At 47.8% G+C, this 19,832-nt stretch overlaps 10 protein-coding genes across 10 annotated transcripts; 6 read left to right on the top strand and 4 right to left on the bottom strand.

Moving 5' to 3' along the window:
- Positions 1-1,097: 1,097 nt before the first annotated feature.
- Positions 1,098-3,486, top strand: FPRO_12087 (uncharacterized protein; the record flags this gene model as incomplete). Its single annotated transcript, XM_031221631.1, has 4 exons — positions 1,098-1,510; positions 1,558-2,015; positions 2,086-3,029; positions 3,085-3,486. The coding sequence occupies 4 exons, from the start codon at positions 1,098-1,100 to the stop codon at positions 3,484-3,486; spliced, it is 2,217 nt and encodes a 738-aa protein (XP_031087171.1).
- A 579-nt stretch (positions 3,487-4,065) lies between these two features.
- Positions 4,066-4,340, top strand: FPRO_12086 (uncharacterized protein; the record flags this gene model as incomplete). Its single annotated transcript, XM_031221630.1, has 2 exons — positions 4,066-4,201; positions 4,252-4,340. 2 exons carry the CDS (start codon positions 4,066-4,068, stop codon positions 4,338-4,340), a joined length of 225 nt encoding a protein of 74 aa, XP_031087170.1.
- A 535-nt stretch (positions 4,341-4,875) lies between these two features.
- FPRO_12085 (uncharacterized protein) lies at positions 4,876-6,619 on the bottom strand (the record flags this gene model as incomplete). The annotated part of the gene is made up of 3 exons (XM_031221629.1): positions 4,876-5,171; positions 5,215-5,462; positions 5,514-6,619. 3 exons carry the CDS (start codon positions 6,617-6,619, stop codon positions 4,876-4,878), a joined length of 1,650 nt encoding a protein of 549 aa, XP_031087169.1.
- A 557-nt stretch (positions 6,620-7,176) lies between these two features.
- On the bottom strand, positions 7,177-8,944 carry FPRO_12084 (uncharacterized protein; the record flags this gene model as incomplete). The annotated part of the gene is made up of 2 exons (XM_031221628.1): positions 7,177-8,858; positions 8,908-8,944. The coding sequence occupies 2 exons, from the start codon at positions 8,942-8,944 to the stop codon at positions 7,177-7,179; spliced, it is 1,719 nt and encodes a 572-aa protein (XP_031087168.1).
- A 768-nt stretch (positions 8,945-9,712) lies between these two features.
- Positions 9,713-11,083, top strand: FPRO_12083 (related to dienelactone hydrolase and related enzymes; the record flags this gene model as incomplete). Its single annotated transcript, XM_031221627.1, has 4 exons — positions 9,713-10,037; positions 10,088-10,509; positions 10,569-10,738; positions 10,786-11,083. The coding sequence occupies 4 exons, from the start codon at positions 9,713-9,715 to the stop codon at positions 11,081-11,083; spliced, it is 1,215 nt and encodes a 404-aa protein (XP_031087167.1).
- Positions 11,084-12,095: 1,012 nt separating this feature from the next.
- Positions 12,096-14,480, top strand: FPRO_12082 (uncharacterized protein; the record flags this gene model as incomplete). The annotated part of the gene is made up of 2 exons (XM_031221626.1): positions 12,096-13,268; positions 13,317-14,480. The coding sequence occupies 2 exons, from the start codon at positions 12,096-12,098 to the stop codon at positions 14,478-14,480; spliced, it is 2,337 nt and encodes a 778-aa protein (XP_031087166.1).
- Positions 14,481-14,909: 429 nt separating this feature from the next.
- On the bottom strand, positions 14,910-15,788 carry FPRO_12081 (uncharacterized protein; the record flags this gene model as incomplete). The annotated part of the gene is made up of 2 exons (XM_031221624.1): positions 14,910-15,368; positions 15,414-15,788. The coding sequence occupies 2 exons, from the start codon at positions 15,786-15,788 to the stop codon at positions 14,910-14,912; spliced, it is 834 nt and encodes a 277-aa protein (XP_031087165.1).
- Positions 15,789-16,170: 382 nt separating this feature from the next.
- Positions 16,171-17,019, top strand: FPRO_12080 (uncharacterized protein; the record flags this gene model as incomplete). The annotated part of the gene is made up of 3 exons (XM_031221623.1): positions 16,171-16,220; positions 16,275-16,647; positions 16,699-17,019. 3 exons carry the CDS (start codon positions 16,171-16,173, stop codon positions 17,017-17,019), a joined length of 744 nt encoding a protein of 247 aa, XP_031087164.1.
- A 251-nt stretch (positions 17,020-17,270) lies between these two features.
- Positions 17,271-17,880, bottom strand: FPRO_12079 (uncharacterized protein; the record flags this gene model as incomplete). The annotated part of the gene is made up of 3 exons (XM_031221622.1): positions 17,271-17,343; positions 17,394-17,629; positions 17,680-17,880. 3 exons carry the CDS (start codon positions 17,878-17,880, stop codon positions 17,271-17,273), a joined length of 510 nt encoding a protein of 169 aa, XP_031087163.1.
- Positions 17,881-18,704: 824 nt separating this feature from the next.
- On the top strand, positions 18,705-19,485 carry FPRO_12078 (uncharacterized protein; the record flags this gene model as incomplete). Its single annotated transcript, XM_031221621.1, has 2 exons — positions 18,705-18,909; positions 18,956-19,485. The coding sequence occupies 2 exons, from the start codon at positions 18,705-18,707 to the stop codon at positions 19,483-19,485; spliced, it is 735 nt and encodes a 244-aa protein (XP_031087162.1).
- Positions 19,486-19,832: the final 347 nt, after the last annotated feature.

The raw sequence follows: 19,832 nt of genomic DNA, 5'->3' as shown, positions 1-19,832 counted from the left end.
CTCTGGCGATCGCCATGCACCATGACACTTGTATGTCCGGCGCATCTCCTCCGGGTGGCTGACGTTCACCGTTAGACCGCTTAGATGTATGCAAGCACTACAGCACAAAGTCTATTCATTAGCGACAACGGATTAACTCCGTGTAAGCTGTTTTGGGCCATTTCACGTGTGCACATGCTTAGTTCAAGGAGGCGCTGTGATCATGCCATTGTCGTCACATATTTCTCCATCTACCCGGGACGTGTGAGGCGCGTGATGTAAGCCATCAGCTGTGGGGTCTATCAACTCAAAATAACACTCTAATCAAAGTCGGTCCGGGCAGTATACCAGCTGCCCAACACAATTGCCTAAGATCTACCCGGGACAGTGCTTCAAGCATGCCAACGCAAGTAGTTTGAGGCCAAACGACAATGGTTTACGAAGGCTTGAAGCATAAGTATCGTTTGGTGTTAATTACCCCAAAATTAGTGGCTGGTCCCCAGAAGATTAAGGTCTACTGCCATTAAAACCTTGGGGAAAGCCCATTGACCGCAATCAAGTGACAATTGCGAATAACAACAGCCTCGACCGCTGACCACAAAGGCCACGTGCATTTGAACTGTCTTTCTATTATGACCGAAAATAGTCCGGTGTTTTTAAGTGTATGTTTGAACCTCATTCTGTGAAATAATAAGCATCACTACCGATGAATTATCTTCAACGTTAGCTGCTGCGCACTCTAAAATGAACGGCCATACTACGACATGAAATCAATTCTGCCTACAGAATATCTTCTTGTTCTTCACAAGATTCTCTGTGGACTGAGTGACACACAATTGTGTGCCAATCTCAGCGATTCCTGACAAGGTGAGAATCATTCGAATAGTCTCACTCGACTTCTCGGATTATCCCGTTATTGCGGTTGAAGCTTGGCATTTTGATTGAGCCAATGACGCAAGGTAGATAATTGTTAAGCGCTGTGAGAAAAGATGTTGAACTCATCAGCCAATGGGGCATCACAGCTCAAATGATCCCTGTCAGTTGAAAACCGGTTCAGAACCCCTCGCTCAAGAATCTGACTGTCGCATTTTCATAGATTATGGGTATCACACAGTATCATGGACCCTTTATCGATAGCGACAGGTTGCGCCACTCTCATTTCAACCATAGGGTCGCTCTCACTGTCCATCAACTCCTTTGTTCGAACTTGTCGCGAGTCTCGGGGTGATCTAGACAGGGTGGCCCGTGAGCTGCTCTCTCTACAAACAGTCCTTGGACTTATCCAGGAAGACGTGACTGATGAGAGCAAGGTCTTTCCTACGACTCTCGGACGCCATGTCTCGGGTATCATCATCAATTGTAATTCTGTGGTCGTAGAGCTACAAGAGTGTATCACGAAATATGGCGTCGATAGTCGACTCAAAACCAAGGCTGGTTGGGTCATCAATGGACAAGGAGATGTCGCAAAATTGCGTTCGAATCTTGAGGCTCACAAGACGGCATTAGAGTTAGCTCTAGATATGTTGTCGCTGTAAGTAAACTCGCAATCACTTCAAACAAGTTGGCCAACAAATACAGGCACATTACCAAAGAGATAAAAAACGACACATCGGAGATTCGGAATGAGACATCGGCGATAAAAGATGATACGACACAAATTTTGGAAGAAATACTCCGCCTTCAAAAACGATTACCGAAGCAAGGAGGAAGCGACTATATCCTTCAAAACTTTCTTGAGGAGATGACGACATATACTGAGAAGGCCTTGGACGGCGCATCCATCGACGGAGATTCCAGCACAAAAGCACCGTCGTCTGTCCTTGAGGCAGAAGGAGGAGTCAAGAGGCCTTCTGATAATGCTTATCTCTCAGACTGGGAGTTAGATTCCGTAGCGAGTGACCCGGTGTCATTCAAGTTGAAGAAGAAGAGATGGGAAAAACAACAGCACGAGGAAAATTTGGCTAAAGCAAAACTGAAAGATGCCCAACGATCGCCCCAGTCTCCACAGCAAAAACCGATCGCTTTCCATCATTCAGGTCACTGGGAACCCTTCCGAGGAAGATGATGACCTAGGTCTAGTACCGCCCAAGGATGCTAACATTGAAGACTGGGAGAGGTCTTCGGTTGAGAGTGAGACTGAATGGTGGGAGAAAAAGAACAAAGAACGGCAAGATCGCAAACGCCAGCTATATTCGGGTGGAGTTCATCGTTTGATCACCTCAGCCCATTCTACATCTTTACGAGAACATTCACAAGGAACGACTGAAACACATGATTCGCATGGTGCGAGAGTTCCTAAGAAGACATCTCAGAGCAGCCCAGCAGAAGCCAGTGATGTCGCCCGGAAACGATATTTCAAGCCAGACCCTGCAAATCATGATAGTGATAATGAGTACTCTCACGATTACGAGAAAGAAGAATCTGAGGTAGCCAACTATCTCTCAAGAAAAGCAACAAAGTCAGAACGCATTCCTCTCTCAGCATCTGCCGCGGTGTCATCAACACCAGACTTCCACTACTTAGAGGTCGAAACCTTCAATGGCAGATTATTGATCAACTGGCCCATGCCAACGGCAGTCACAGATCTCTTGTCTGAAGATTACTACATCGAGTCCTCCTGTAATAGCTTCACGGCGTTGACGTGTTTAGCACAGGATTTTCGTTTCCAGAAGGATACTCTACGACCCAGGCGGTTCCTGAAGCCCAGAGACATCAAACTTGTCTTCTACATCCCCGTGACTACTAAAACTACTTCTTCTTGTTTTAAACGCCAGTGGGAATTCATCACTACTGCAGTCACTGGATTGACACGACGTCTAGAACTGGGTGGTGATGTCCCGCCGCCATGGCACAACATCATCATCGTCGTTGAGGGACCCCCACGATGGGACGGAATTGATCCTGAGATTGAGACTATCCTCACAGAACTTGGTATACTTTATAAGACAGAAAACCTAGTAAGCAAAGTCGATGGCGTTCCACTGGATCCGCCTTATCATAAAGATCATTGCAAGGTCTCTGGCAAAATGATACATGGGACGATACACGAGGTTCGTTCAACACTTGAAGGAAAACCACACGCACCTTGTTCTAACGTCTTTATAGTATACAGTACAGCCAACAATCCGCCCCCAACACGCCTGTACCAAGAACATCATGGGTACCGAACCGCTCCAGGTGATTGCAGTGGCTCCGCAATTGTCTCTCACAGACTGGGCATCTCATAAACCAGCCCTTTCAGCCAACTGGGCAGCAGCCATTTGCGAGGTCTTGAGGCCAGAGTTCATAATGTCTTTGCCAGAACGTCAGATCAGAGTGATACCGTCCCCTGGGGAGTTTCTCAAAGGCGTCTGGACCTGTGAAACACGGTTCAGGATGTCAAAACACAGGCAAATCAACCAATGCGTCTTAACCTCTCCAGATCAGTTCCAAGCGGATCGTAAGAAGATGATCACACAGGCAGAAGGAGCTCGAGGGTTTGCCAGAAGGCTCTTTGGAAAGTCTTGAATCCATAGTCGGTCTCACCCGTCGGTGGCCTGCAAACCTCTCTTCATCGACACGCTCATTGTTGATGAATGAAACAGCTTTATTAGGCTAGGTAGCTACAAGAACACGGGGGCGAAATAGATCTCGCTAGCTTTAAAAAGACCGCTCAGTCACAATCATCAATTGCGAAAAGCAAGGCTTTTTCAATTACGGCCGTGATTCTCCTTTCAAGTGTAAATAGATTCGCATTAGCCACCAGAGCTAACTGGGGTAATCCGTACCCTCACTTCTTGATCTAACCCGAGGCTATAATGCTCATGATGACCAAACGGTCCCTTTGGTACTATGCGTTCCATGTGAATTGCGGGGTAGCTGGATGGATAATCCTGTTTCCTATGCTAAAGGCGGGGTTAATTTGCCTAGACTGACAAAAGTACACGCACAATGACGAGATAATGGCCAACTTAGTCTTCCCACCTAAGCTTAGCATCAGTATAAGTATCGCCAACCATTCGCAAATATCAGTGTTCTCATTGAGTACGGCAATTTCTTCAGAAACCCAACTAATAAATATTCAAACGCCTCAACAGAGCCCTGACAATGTCTGAGCAAAAACAATCCACCCAGTCCTCTATGGACCCAAGCTCCAGCGCCGGCCACAACCCCTCGACTTGTTACGAAGTCGCCAAAGATGGAGGTTCCCTCTCTAATCGTAAAGCCAGTTATGGTATCGGAAGTGAGTCGCTCCGCTTATCCTGAGTCTACTTCATAATAACATGATTCAAGTGGATGCCAACAGTATTGAGGAAGCAAATGCGACTATTGATGCCTATATGGGATATAATCCAATTAAGAAGGAATTAGGCAGGAATTAGTAGCAACTAGGGTACACTTCCTAAGTTTGCTTAATGAAAATGGTATATGAATAACTAATTAGCTATCCAACTTTACAGCCATATTTTTAACTGTAGCGTTAGCAGATGTCGCGAGATCTTCAATCCCCAGCAGTGCAGGGACTTATTCGCATATATAGTGTAAGTTTGCTTGACTCCCCAAGCCTATTATCAGGTTATACTGGTATCTGTGCACCGAAATCCGCTGCCAAGACCTAGGCCTAAGTCAGACCTTCACCAGAGCTACAGGGGGAGAGGGACTTCCATTCGATGGATGCAAAACACGTCCCATGGCGGTATATCGGGGCGGCTTGCCAGACACAACGAGACGTGCATTTTAGACACTCTGTTCAGATATTCGGGATAGGAGACTTCATTGGGCGGAATGGAATGGGCTTGATGGGATGTTGATTGAAGGAGAGACGAGATCTGTGACCGCTGAGGCTCAACCTAATCTGCGTGGACTTGCTGGCTTCAAATGCCATTTCAATTTATTAAAACTTTGAGTTCTCATGGTTTAATCCTGTTTCCTTCCAACGATACCGCCCTTCTTCAAACCAAGCCATACTACAATGGTGACAGTGCTGCAGCTGGCAAAGATGGTCCAAAAGGCAGCCCGATAGCCCTTCATCAAAGCCTCTTGGCGTTCCGTAATTTTAGAATGCTCTGTAACTGAAGCCGCGATTGCAGCAGTGATGGCTAAACCGACAGAGTTGCCAAACTGAGCTACTTCGTTGAAGACGCCGCCAGCGAGTGACTGCATCTCTGGGGGGTAAGCATCAGATATAACGAGGTTCGACACAGTAAACAGTACTATCTCATATTAGCTTGGCCAGATCAAGGCGATTGAGCTTACCATCTGGGTTTACGGGTGAAAGGAACATGGCCCAAAACGGAGCAAGCCAGTAGTTCTCACCGACATCAACGGTCGCCATCAGAGGTGCAGCAACCATTGTCACAAGTGCAGATACAACTGCTAATGTGCGAACTTTGACTTTGGCAATGAGAAAGCCAGTGACGATGTTGACTGCTACACCCATGATGACATGCGGTAGAAACCTCAGGGAGCTTTCTAGAGCCGACAGACCCTCGACCTTTTGGAAGCTACGGAGCTGGGGTCAGCAAGTGATCAATTTAGTCTTTCAGGGGACTCACTATAGCGTTGTGAAATATTCGATACCATTCAGCGAAGCCCAACAAAGGAAGACAGCGATGCAAACTGATGTAAAAGACCGGTTCTTCCAGAGACTGTTGGGTATCAAGGCTGGCTTTCCGCGCTTGACTTGATAGTTCATCCAAAAGGGAAATGCAGCCAACAAAACAATAGCAATTGTCAAAAGCGCGATATTTTGCGGGTCATCCAGTCTCTTGTACGATGATGAGATCATGGCAAGAACATAGAGCAGCATGCCGAGCGCAACACTCATAGTGGTAGCTCCAACCCAATCAATCTCATGCAATAAGCGAGTCGTCCACTTTCGCTCAGAGGGTGTATATACAGAGGGAAGGGACCATATTGCGCCTGTCGAGAGACAAAAGTTGATGATTGCGCTCATATAGTAGGCCCATCTCCAGCCGATCGTATCGGTGAAGATACCTCCAAGAACAAGGCCGAGAGCGTAGCCAAGAGGGCTACCCATGCCGTTGATGGCAAACGCAACATTTCTCCAAGGTCCTTTGGGGAAGGTATTGGCTATCAAACTGACAGCTGTTGGCAAGCACATCGAAATCGAGGCCCCGAGCAGAGTTCGGAAGAGGATGACCTGAATGCCCGTCTGAGCAAGCCCAACGGCCAATGTGAAAGCGACGAAGAGGAAACTCCCGGTAACCCACATCAACTTGGCCCCTACAACATCAGCGATGGCACCAAAGATGAGTAATAGACATCCAGCTGCGAGCGCATACACCGCTGCGGGCCATAAGATGAGGTTCTCGGAAAGGCCAACGTCGTCAGCGATCTTGGGAAGCGCAGCGATGAGAATGCCAGAGCCCATGGTATTGAGAAAGCTGATACCTGCAAGAGTGACGATGACAATCACACCTCTGGTCTTGGATATTCCCAGGCCGCTTGAGTTCTGTGCTCTTGGGACATTTTCTCCTTCGGGGGGTGGAGGGTTCAACTGCGCATCGCTGTCATTGGTATTGTTGACTTGATTGGCTGTTCTTAGCTTCACTTTGGGATCGAGGGGTTCCAAGGGAATGATGCCGCCGTGGATTGAGGCAGCGCCCGTGTCTGTCGTGATATCGAAGCTGCGATCCATTTTGCGCTGTTATACTTGGTGCTTAATGATTGCGACACGAGATTGATGTCAAGATAAGCTCTTTTAGGTAGAATCTAAGGTCGCAGCAATTGATGGTAAGCAGCGTCATAGTTCAGTCGAAGGGCGCGCTTCAGGCTGACAAATGACATCAGTTTACAAGGTTCTAATAACTCAATTAGATCTATCGCAGATCTGAGAAAATCGCCAAGCATTCTTTGGCTCTATTATAGTAACATCATTTATGAGAGCTCGATAACAAGCCATACCCGCGCCAATGGACAGCGAAGCAATTCGGTGACACGCAGAGGCTTTTGGCGCCAGTGCTGAAGTTTCAGTGGGCAACCCCTCTATGGAATGTGGATGGTCTGCTGGGGTCCATTGAAGCCAGTCAGAGGCCTTTAATCATTATCGCGACAGGTGCTCCTATTGGCTGACAAAGAGGCACAACGTATTTAAAGAATGCTGTTTTTATTCTTCTATCATACGACAACCGATGATGGACAGTAGCGCGAACAATCTCGACTATGGATATATGCTAACAACAAAAAAAACACACTCTACGCCTTCTTCAGCGAACCAGCAAGTTGCCCGACCTCGACACCGTTAATCTCTTCAGAAGCCTCGTGCTTCTCTTTCCACTCCTCAACCAATCCCTTGAAATCAGCAGGGAGATAAGGCGAAGTAAGTTCCTGGAACCGGCTTCCCTTGCGATGTGTCTCAAGTCCCATATCCTTCATAAGCATGTTGCAATAAGGCAGACCCTCAAATACAAGATCAGGAAGATCAGCTCCGTAACCGCAAGGGTATCGCCACTTGCCCCATTGGGTGTGAAGCATAATCTCGTCAGTAATCTCCTTCTCAGAAGTAGGAATGCGATCGATCTTGCCGGTGAGGAAAGCAGCAATCCAGTGGCCTTGGATAGTTGCGCATGTGGCTGTGCTGACAGTTGAGATCATACCGGCGAAAGCCAAGTCACGGGTCTTGACCATGCCAGAGGGAATCATGAAGCGGTAGTAGCGAAGGGGGTTGGCTTCCTTGGGCTTGACGTTAAGCTCTGGTTGGTTCTTGAGGCTAGGGTAAAGAGAAAGGACCTTCTCGTCGGCGGCTTGGGCCAAAGAGCGCTTCTTCTCAGTGGAGTAGGGAAGACCGAGCTCATCCTCTGCGAACTTGATAGTAGATTCCTTCTTCCAGCCAGTTGAACAAATAATAGCATCCGTGTCGATAACGTTGCCAGAAGCCAGCACAGCTCGGTTAGGCTCCAACGACTCAATGTCATCGATGTGTACTCTAATCTTGCCCTGCTTAACAAGATCAAACAGAGGGCTGTCGTAGTTCAAGATACTAAGTCCACTACCGATCCAGAAGGCAGAGTGCCAAGGCTTGAGCTTTGCAAGCTCAGGATGAGAGTCATAACCAATAGCGCCAGTTACATCGTTGCTCAAAGTCTTCCAGAAGTTGCTAACAAGGAATCGGCCGACAGCAGTTCCATGGAGGAAGTTTCGCACAGCAGGGTAACCATCTTCTTGGCCCCAAGGACAAGGGCTGAACCATGTCATCCATCGAATGTTGAGCAACTGATCAAGTCGCTTCTTGAGAGGTGTGACGAAAGGAGGGGCGATCCAAACCGGACCATTTCCTGTAGGGCGAACAACCAAATCGACTGTTGCGCCATCTTGAACCAGAGCGTAAGCAACATCAAAGGCAGACTTGGCACCGCCAACAACGATAGCCTTCTTGACGTTCAGGTTAGGAGCCTCCTTGCAGAAGTCCTTAGCGTGGAAGAGAGGAGCACCGAACTTCTCAGCGTTCTTGTACTGGGGCATATTCGGTGTTGATGTGAGACCAGTAGCTAGGACCAATCTCTCGGTAGTGATACTTTCTGTTCCCTCGGGGGAAGTAACACTAACTCTCCAGCCAGCATCACCATTTCGCTCCACCAAGTTCACAGCAGTGTTAAACTGGATTCGGTCGTGAATGTCGTAGTGCTTGGCAAAGTCGGTGAGGTATCGGTGGAGAACTGTTCCGGGGATGTGGCTGTTGGGCTTGACGCCGTATGTCTTCTCGACCATAGGAAAGTCGGGGAATTCGTATGTGCCCTTCATATTGTTGGACTTGAGACCGGGATAGAGACGGTTCTTGGACCAAGTGCCACCGCATGACTCGGCAGACTCGAGAACGGCGAGGTTGGCGTGTGGGCTGATTTGTCTGATGGCTTTTGCGGCGGCCAGACCGAACCATCCTGACTTGTTAGTCGATGATGTCTTTAGAAGGGGGAGTGGGATCCTTACCGGCACCAACAACCACGACATCATATGATTTAGTCATATTGTCTTGATAAGGGTAGAAGAATGAATGTTAAGAGGTAAAAGGCAAGATCGTGTATCCTCTATTAGTTGAAAGAAGCAAGTATGATGATGCAGACAGCCAAGGGGGCGAAATGGGCTTTCTATATCTCTCCAACAACAAGCGTCGGGTATCCCCAAACGTCAGTTTCACTCCAAAACCTCGTCTAATCTCCAACTGACACTTCAGCTGAACCCCTAAAACAAACCAAGAACGTGTCGGAACGATATCTCAACTGCTGTAGAACTGTCGTAAACAAGGAATGCCGATAACACTAGCTTGGGTTCTACCCCAGATTCGACGTTCCGTTATCCCCATTCCGTCTCCACGTATCAATTGCCTTATCTGGGGTAAATCATTGCTACGGAACGACACGATAGCTTCAATAAGTGTTCCGAACCCTGTAAATCACATATCTAATCCAGATTAGTGACGCAGGAACAGATATGACTCGCTGGAGTTGACTCGGTTATCATGCTTAGCTCGAATACTAACAGCGCATCATGCGCCTACGGACTTTCCGGTCGGAAGTTCCGAAACTGAAGCATTTATCTCAGATCTGCGATAAGACTTGTCAAAAGCGGGGTCTGCGATAACCCCTCGTATCATAATCTGGGGTTTACTAACCTTCGGCGGAGTTCCGCTCTACGTACTTCACATTCTAATTTACTATCTATATATTGTTTCTTCGAGCAGCGCCTAGACCACCTTTTACCCCCAGACTCAAAAACCAACCAATCAATTTTCACAATGTACGCCGACATTTCAAAGCCTCCTGCTCCTCTTCCCCAGGCCAAGCCTCAGACTGTTGGTGAGGGGATTACTCTTCTGCCTCCACTTTCGAGACGGGGTCATGGACCTGGTCTTGTTATTCTGAGTCCTGACTCGGAGAAGCATTTGGAGATCATTGAGGGTGTTCCTTCTGCTCTTTTGAAGTGGGCTGAGGAGGGGTATGCTGTTGTTGAGATACAAGCGAAGGCGTTTAACAGAGATGCTGGTGAGGTGTTGAGTGATGCATTGAAGGCTCTGAGGGGTTGTGAGCAATTGGAGAAAGATAGCAAGATTGGACTTATTGGTCAGTGATTTCACATGTTGGTTGGTGATGTGATACTAATTCTCCGACAGCATATGACCCCAAACTATGGAACCAGGTAGCCGGCTCAGTCAACAACTCTGGTCTAGTAGGTGCAGTGATCTACGCCAACGATGCAGACCTTTCAGGCCTTGAGAAATCCAGCATCCCCATGTTGCGCCACATTGCAGGCCGCACAGCCATCATTGAGAGAAGTGATGGCCTCACAGCATACTCATACTCCAGCGCAAAATCTCATCTCATGGCAACACCATTCCAAGATGACTTTGACTACTGGACTGAGTCTCTATCACACACGAGAAACTTGACGTTTCTCAAGCCTCTTACCAACGGCCCCTACTTTGATCTTGAAGCTATCTGGGATGAGCATACCTATTATGAGTTTGCGGACCGCTCGGTTGAGCATACGATGAGCACTATGGTTGATCAGCCATATGTTAACCACGTACCTACAGTCAGTTCACTGCAGCTCCTAAACATTGAAGCTGGTTTGGTATACTAATACTGGTTCAGCTTACGGGTGGCATCGGCCGCAAGTCACTTACAACTTTCTACCGCGATAACTTCATCTTTCAAAACTCAGACGACACCGAACTTGAACTCATCAGCCGCACAATCGGTATTGACCGAGTAGTCGATGAATTCCTCTACAAGTTCACACATAACAAGACAATCGACTGGCTGTGAGTTACCTCAATCTCTCTTCATACCACTTCCACTAATGTCCCAGACTTCCCGGCGTTCCACCAACCGACAAGAAGATGGAAGTCCCCTTCACAGCAGTCGTAAACATCCGCGGTGATCGCCTCTACCATGAGCATATCGCATGGGATCAAGGTACTGTTCTTGCGCAACTGGGCTTGATACCGCAATATCTTCCCTTCCCGTATCCTGTTGCAGGACAGAAGGAGGGTGCCAAGTATGAGTATCGCGTGCCTGTGACGGGCCTTGATACAGCGGCGAAGATGAGGGATAGGAATTCTGTGGCTTCGAATGAGATGTTTAGTTACAAGGTTCGGGAGATTTAGTTAGAGTAGCATTTTGATATTAGCATTAGTTCGGCGTCAATCGATTTCGTTACAACACTAGTGACCTAGGTTTCTTCCCGCGGGTAGTATTCGGTCCCGGCTCCCGAGATATGACGACAACTTTGCCCCACTTGGAGGCTTTCTTCCTTGGGCGCTCGAGAGTCGAGAGTCGCATGCTGTTGAGCCTCAATAGCCGTGGAGGAATAGCCAATTGAATCAGTGAGTGGTATTGTATGATGAGGCAATTAGAAGATCAGGCTGGTAAGTTTTGCTATTTGCGACATGACAAAGCACAAATGCTTAGGGATAAAATCTGAGATTTCGTCAAATCGCCGTGTGATGACAAATTCACCTTGAAGGGCTTTGGTATATCATCAGTGCGACATTGTAGATTGTCTCTGCCTACCACAACCATTACAACATCCTCACCAGCAGTATAAGGCATTGCCACCATTAATGACTATGAGGCGTTTATGCTTCCAGGTGAGCGCCTTCACCTGCATCCTTTGACTCGGCCATGCCGTCAAATGCGATAAACTGAATCAGCTACCCTGAACCCTCCCAACCAACCAATGCAGCGGATGCTCTTCCGAAACCGGGATGGAATGATAAGGGTCTTTCAAACCGATAATGTCTGATTGGCCCCAGACCGCTCATGTAAGCAGTTGGCCACCGCCTAAACCGCATCGATAGAAGTCCTCTACTTATCTCCGCAGCTAAAATTATGGGAGATAAGAAGTAGAAGCTTAGCCTCGCCGATCTCAGTCTAGTCCGGTTTACCCCGCATGGGTCCAAGGTGAAGACCGACGCTAGTCAAGATTGACCCAAGATAAATAATCAACGCGGTGTTTCTTCGCCTTTTGCCCCCGAGTTTCCGCCTCTCTCTCCTCTGACCCGACCTCCGACCTATTCGACGAATATTAAATGAAACGGCAGACTCAATTGACCGGCTATACTGGGAAATTTATCGACGCGACGCGACAAAGGGGCACACGGGACCCCTGTTTCAGCCATGGCCCAGGCACGTGAACCCAAAGGAGTTAAGAAATCCAGCACTTCAACCGGAGAAACCGGGAAACGGAGGACACCATATGCTCTGCGCGCATGCGACGCATGTAGACGACGAAAGGGAAAATGCGACGGGCGACAACCATGCAGACACTGCTCAAGCCGAAACCAGAATTGCAGTTACAGCAGCAGTCTTGAGAACAACAGCTCCAGTCTTGACAGCGACGATTGGCCGCACCCCGCCACAACGACAGCAGCGCCTCCAGCACCCGCCATCACTGACCCGATACCTGCGACTACGAACCATGACTGTGCGACGTCGGGGACTTCATGCCAGACGAACCAAGCTGCGATCGTTGACATGCTCTCTAGTCTTCAAGAGCAATTGAATAGTTTGGCGTCGCAAGTGAAATACTCGAGTAACCAGGAACAAACAAATCTTCCATCGCCCATGACGATGATTGCTGCGACACGGCCCCGCGATCCTATTCCCAACACAAATCCCAATACAATACCCATCATCAGTCACAGCTACACTGAATCCACCACGGACGATCAGAGCTCAACGCCAAAATCCTCTCGAACGACTGCCTCTCAACATTTCTACGGCCCAACATGTCCAGACTACGCATTGAACGTGGGACAATTAAAACTCCGACGGAATAGCTTGCCCGGTCCACCGCTCCAACAAAAGCAATTACAACTTGCCAGTATTCACGAAGACGATGCGTCCGATGAGGCCGATCAGAACGACGGGCAGAATACACAATTCTCTGTATCGCCGCGCACAATCGACAAAGGCGACCCAGCTATGCTTTTGACATTCCGTTCAATCATGGGGTTGCAAGAGACCACTCAGCTTTTGTATATTTATCAAGAGGTCGTTGGCGAACTTCATCCCGTTGTTGATATCGATACGCTCATCATGCAGACGCGCTCGTGGTATGCTGAAGCTGGTGCTGGAATATGGGATGTTCTTGCGTCGAGCACTGGGGCTGCTACGTACGAGTTGTTATTAATATTGAACCTGTGCTTGGCTATTGCTTTGAGGGCTGATGGAAACCCGTCGAGCTCGAATACAGAGACTTTATTGAGGGATAGCTTTCAGGATGCTGTGAATGCGAAGCTGGCTGCCCCTGCTAATAGTATTCAGCATGCGACCATCATATTCCTCAAGGTATGGTATTGCCACTATCGTGAATGAAATATTTACTAATTGAAACAGGGCTGGTATGACTTCTTCCAAGAGATGCCCCGTTCAGCTTGGCGCATGTGCGGCATCGCAGGTCGCATGCTGATGGAACTCGGTCTTCACAACGCCGAAGTATTCAGACATACCGTCAAGACCGAGGCTCAACGAACAGAAGCCTGCACTTTGATCAGCAGTATTGTCATTCTCGATCGGCAATGGAGCTACGCAACTGGTCTACCGACACACTTTCAAGACAAGAGCTTCAGCTCCGTATCTACATCTTCCGTCAAGAACCCATACCTTAAAGCCATGCTCTCTTTCATCCTTATAAGCGATCGTTTCAGTGAACCTATATCAAACGCTGCCAAAGGCGAAGGCTATAACGATGAAAACTCATTTGAATTGATGAGCTTTCAGATCGAGCAGTGGAGAAAGAAGGCTGTTGGCGATTACACCGTTGCAAACTGTCAAGCATGGCATACAGACCCATCGACCCGTCCACCAACATGGACGATCCTACTAAATCTCCGAGCGGAATCCGTCCGGAGTCAACTCCTCAAACCCTTCTTCTTCTCCGAGTTGGATATTGAGATTACAAAGAACCACGTTCGATCAGCAACTGATCGAGTTTACGATATCATTCATGTTTTACACACGCTGGACGCGACTACAGATCTCTACCGCAAACAACACCCATATTACCAGCATATTCTCGCATGCACCGCTGGTCTAGCATTTCTGCTCATCGCTTTTATAAAACAAAATAGAGTAACAATGCTTCCAACCCTCACTCCCGAACTTATCGAATCTCTCGGCGGCAGTTTCAGCATGTGCGTGACTCTCACGACAAAATACACGCACCGCTCGCGCTCCGCACGTCGTCTCGCCAAGCGTCTTATCGAGATGCGACGCAACCTTCTCAGCCTGGGTATTCTAAACCCAGCGAGCCCAGGAAGTCATGAAGGTCTAGATAACGTCACAGAGTCAATCAGAAGAGCGAGTCTTGCGCAGCCAGTTGGAGATTTCCAGCCTTATGCGGAGTACTCGCCGCCTTTTAATAATGGGGTCGTTCCCGGGGGATTTGTGGCTGGGACAGTAATTTCGGATACGGATATGCAGATGGGCTGGGAGGATTCGCTAAGGTTGCAGTGGCCGATTGGGGACGTTAATCACATGTTTTCGGAGAGTATATTTTGATTACTATTAGCGCTAGGAATGAATTATGATGATTATGATCCCGCAGCCGATGATTTGCTGTTCCATATGATCGCAATGATAGCGGGTATGGGGTTCAGGAACGGATACGGGCACTTTGCCGATTCCGGGTGCAGTATCCGCATCGCGGGCCGCTGGCCAGCTGAAGGCTTATCACTTGAGGCTCATGGCGGGAAAGGTATCTCAATCATCTGATAACAACTGACTTGGCTATCAATTGTGCTAGTTGCCAGTTCGCGATACGATTGAGTGATACAGCGTGAAGATCGAGACCCGTTCCGACTCTTTTATCAACGATGCAGCTGCATGTGATGGAACACGTGGTTGAAGGCCGAGGTTTCAAGTTGAACAAGTTATGTTTGGGGAGATAAATAAAGTCAATTTGATATAATTCTTAACGCTAAACTCAGCCTAGTTGTTCTCATAACTAATCAATCCGTCAATAGTACCAGCATGCAATCCGCCAGTAATCGGGATATCCGCCGCAGTAGTATGTCTCGCCGCATCACTCAACAAGTAAATAACCGCCCCCGTGAGATCATTCTGTGTACTCAGTCTCTGATTTGGCGGCGCCAACCACATTTGCTCTCCCTCCCTCTTACTCTTAAGCTCACGAACAGTCCTCGTCATCTCAGAGTCTACAAATCCTGGAGAGATGGTGTTCACCCTGATACCCTTTGGTGCTAGCTCAACAGCCAAGGCTTTGGAGAGCATGAGGATACCGCCCTTTGAGGCGTTGTATGCCGCCATACGGTAGCCGGGAAGGCCGATGTGTGCGGATTGGGAGGCGAGGAGGACCATGCTTCCACCTGTGCCTTGCTTGACCATTTGGCGGGCCGCAAGTTGAGCTACAAAGAATGTTCCTCGTACCTATCCCTATTAGTCTAGTCCATCGTGGCAGACCGGATAGCTTACATTGATGTCTTGGATGCGGGTAAACTCCTCCCAAGTCTGATCCAGGAACGGCTTATCAATAGCGATACCTGCAGCGGGTACAACACCGGCGATAGTCTCAAATTCCTTCAACACCCTGTCGAACGCCGCATTGATGCTCTCCTGTGACGTAACATCGGTTTGGATGTAAACAGTCTTGGCGGAGAACTTCTCACTCAACGTGTTGAACTCGGCAGTAGGCTCTTTTTGGATATCTAACACCGCAACATTGCCGCCCATTTCGCAAATAGCTCGTGTGCAAGCGAAGCCAATGCCCTGAGCTCCACCGGTGACGATGTAGTTTCGTCCGCGGAGCTCAAACATGGGACGAACATCTTGGAGAGCGTCTGTAGCCATATTGATCTCGAGTGGGTATAATTTGAGGGTAATAGTGTGATAGTCAGTTATTCTGTGTAGCCTGGGTGTATTTGATGACAGTATTCCTTATAAATGCCGTAGCTACATCATCTTATCGGCTCTGTACTTATCATCTACTGAACGATTGCCGACCCCGGAATGTGGATAGTGACCCACCTTCCGGCCTTCGGAACGGTCACGGACCATTCCGTTTATAGCAAAGGTCCAAGCTGAACCGGTTGATCATGAGACAGTTGTTATCAAATAACTGATTGGAGTAAGAGGAATTATCGTATTTATGCATTCTCTACTGTTCCATATCTTATCGTGGTAATTGTGATCCTCAACGACGTTACTCCATCAGCTGAAAACGATATCGAAAATGGCTTCTCACCCTCCTGCTGCGTGCTGCACCATCGCCAACCTCCACGAGTAAGTCATTCGCAATTCTTTCACTTGGGAGTCTTTTCAACTAAGATTTCTGAGGGGTACTCCCAAAGGAGATGTTGTCAAAGTCGGCAATGTCACCGGATACCTAGCAAAGCCCCCCAAAGAGTCCAAGCAGGCTGTCCTATACCTCCCAGACATCTTCGGCATATGGCAAAACAGCAAGCTTATGGCTGATGCCTTCGCCGCTGAGGGCTACACATGTCTTGTTGTTGATACTTTCAATGGAGATCCCGTGCCATTGGAGATGCCTGAGCGCTTCGACATTATGAAGTGGCTTGGTGAGGGCTCCGATGGAAAGAACCCCCACGGGGCGGAAGCTGTGGATCCCATCGTCGTCTCCGGTATTGAGTACCTCAAAAGCATTGGTATTACTCAGATTGCTGCCGTTGGATACTGTTTGGGAGCTAAGGTTGGTTGCATACCCAAGCGCGGAAGTCTTCCAAAAAATAACATCTCATAGCACCTCATCCGTCACTACAAGGATGGCATCAACGTTGGATTCATTGCCCACCCCTCCTTCGTTGAGTCAGAGGAGTTGGCTGCTATTACTGGCCCTCTGTCCATCGCAGCCGCAGAGCTTGATGACCTTTTTACAGTAGAGAAGCGCCAGGAGAGTGAAGCGATCCTGTCCAAGTCAAAGCAGGACTTCCAGATCAATCTCTTCTCTGGAGTTCATCACGGCTTCGCTGTAAAGGGAGATATGAAAGACAAGAGGCAATTGTTTGCCAAGGAGCAAGCGTTCAACCAGGCAGTGTCTTGGTTCAAGAGACATTTTGAGTAAAAATATGATTATACCGGTTTCCAAGACTTGAAAAGAGGGTACTAAAGTAAATTTAGTAAAGACTCCACACAAACAGTGCTTTTAAATTGGTCAAGGCTTAATTAAACCCTATGAATTTGAATTTAATACACAAGGTAAAGACTGGTTTCGGTAAATCAGACAAAGATACATGCAAATGGAGGAGTTCATGTGAGCTCCCACAGTATGCGTTCAAGAAAATAAATGAAATTGAAAGCAAGGCAAGCCATCATTCAGAGATTAGTGCAAACGTCAGCCCCCTCCGCGTCATAACCATAAGTCTTTGCCCAATCCTTCAACCAGTACCTGTAAGATAGTTAGAACCAAGTCTATTACACGATGATAAGAAACCTTACCAGCCACCAAGAGGAGATGATGGGTTTCCGCAGTTCCCAGAGAGCGAAGCAAACGCCGCCTTGGCCTCGTGGTCAGCGCAAGTATTCGCTCCCCCATAGTTACAGACGTAGGCTTTGGCCGAGCCATGAACAAAAACCATGAGGTTGGAGGTAAGAGGGGCGCTGCCTCCACAGTAGTTATACAACTGTACTTGGGCTCCCGATAGGTCGCTGTAGTCCAGCCCTGCGCCAGTGCACTGTGATACGTTAGGCTATGGTTTGTGTGATTCCTGAATAAATTACATACCCCGATCTCGCCATTTGGCAGCGGAACCCGACGCATCTTGGGCTTCACAGAGTCGTCAAACTCAGAGACAAATTCAATCTTCTCATTGCCGCTCTTGTCTTTGTTGACGGTATAGATACCGTCTTTCAGACCCTCAGGGATAACAAATCCCTGGACGAGGGAAATGGAGGCAATAAGGGAGAGGATGTTCTTGTAATGCATGATAAAGATCCGAAGGTCTTGAAGCTAGAGATAGGTACAGAAGTGATATCGTGGAATTGTATGCTTTGTCAAGTGGTTTGGAAGTGTTGATCTGTAACTTGGGCAGCACTTGGGTCAATAGCTTTTATAGATACTTTTTATAAAATCTCTAGACACTTTTTTATTGATATCGCCAGTGTATAATTGAACTATTCCGTATGAGGTCGCAAGTTTCAAGGTTACAAAAGTTCTGTTACAGCCAAGAACTTGGGATTCTAATCTGGGATCAACTCTTACATTACAGGATCGGCACTGCCAACCACTCAACCCTTGCATAGGTAGTTACAGCGCATAGTAACGTAAAAGTCCTATAACCTCCAACTTGACGATCTTGTCTATAGACAGGCATATTATGGGTAGGCAGCGAAAAAAAAAGACTTAGAGCCAAGATATATTATGTGGTATTCATTAAATCCTACAGCGATCATGGATTCAATTGATGTCTAATCAGTAGGCAGCAACATAAAACATCAAAGCGTAGAGAATCCGCGTAGCAATCCCCAGATCCTACGGTGATCTTGGATGGTAACGGGTTATATAAATCGATTTTCGTATGTGTCGATCACTCAAAAGTCCCAAATAAATCACTCAGGATCTTTTGTATACATGTATTTCCTAACTGCTAATTGAAAGGAATAACTCACTTTACTATTGTGCATATAAGCCTATGTCATTCATACGTTTTTGAAGATATTGACTTACATTTTCAACACAGTTTTCAATCGTCTTAGCTTTATACACTTGTTATCCATTCATAGTAACCACATTTCGTTACCATATTCATCATGAGATTCGTCAATGCTGCCAGCCTCCTTGTTCTCTTGTCGAACTTCGTCCATTCCAGCCCGCTGGAGTCGATCGAAAGGCGCTCCTTGGCTGACACACTCCAACATGGCAACTATGGAAGATCAAACGGCAAGATCTATAGATATCACGAAGTCCGAGCCGGCTTGTTTGCCGGGGTTGCACCCGAAGATTGGGACAACTCAGGTAGGAGAATGCAAGGCTCAGAATCTTCCTTACTAACCATTCGTAGTACATGTTAGGGGCGCCGCATTGACTAAGCGCTCAGACAACAATGAGTCCCCTCCTTCGCTTGACTCGAACCTCTTGCATCGGGATATCTCCTCAGCCTGCGCAACTGGATTACAGTGCGCCAAGTCCAGTGCAACTGCGCTTGGATCAACCCTGTACCAGCTTAGTGGAGCCTTCATCGAAAAGCTTAAACAAATAAAGCCAGAGGTGATGGATACGTTGAACCAACCTTTCTGGGCAAACCTCGCCGGTGTAGGTGGACAAAACTTCATCGTCACCGGCCTCTTTTTGCTTATTGAGGGGAAGTCCGATAAGCCCCCGCCTGTGCAACAGTGCTCGTTGGAAAACTCTCAAGAGGATTTGTTGAGGCAGCTGATTGCGCAGGCATGTTCGTCTAATCCTGAGAGAAAGGCGTTCTCTCAGTCTATTACCTTACCTGATGGGTCTATATTTGAACTGAAGATGGCTGCTGCACCTGGAAACGTTCTATCTGACTCTGACACCTGCGGTGCCCCAGGCAAGGAAAGCTAGATGTTCTCTCCTATTGCATGGAAAAGAATATCTATGGGGCTGGCTTAGCTCCTTGTCTATCTGGCTAGTGGTATCTGAGTCCCTATGTATCAATGGATTGGATGGACGGATAAATATCATTCTTGACTTGTGCAGAATACTGTACCTCTGGCTATAATGTAAAAATGTGAAAATGTGAACTGAGTGTCGGCTTAGATTATGAATAACCTACGGTAGCGCACAACTGCCGGGCTGTTGGCAAATCATCACCCGTGCGTCTGGACTGACCTACGCCAATATTGTCAGCGAAAATGTCCTTCTCTGTAGGTAGCATAACTATTTCGGCACGGAAGATTCGCTTGCCTCAC

Source organism: Fusarium proliferatum, assembly GCF_900067095.1.
Source record: "Fusarium proliferatum ET1 genome assembly, contig: FPRO_scaffold010, whole genome shotgun sequence".
Taxonomy (NCBI): Eukaryota; Fungi; Ascomycota; class Sordariomycetes; order Hypocreales; family Nectriaceae; genus Fusarium; species Fusarium proliferatum.
Note: the sequence above shows the minus strand (reverse complement) of the source record. Positions and strands in the feature narration are given on the sequence as shown.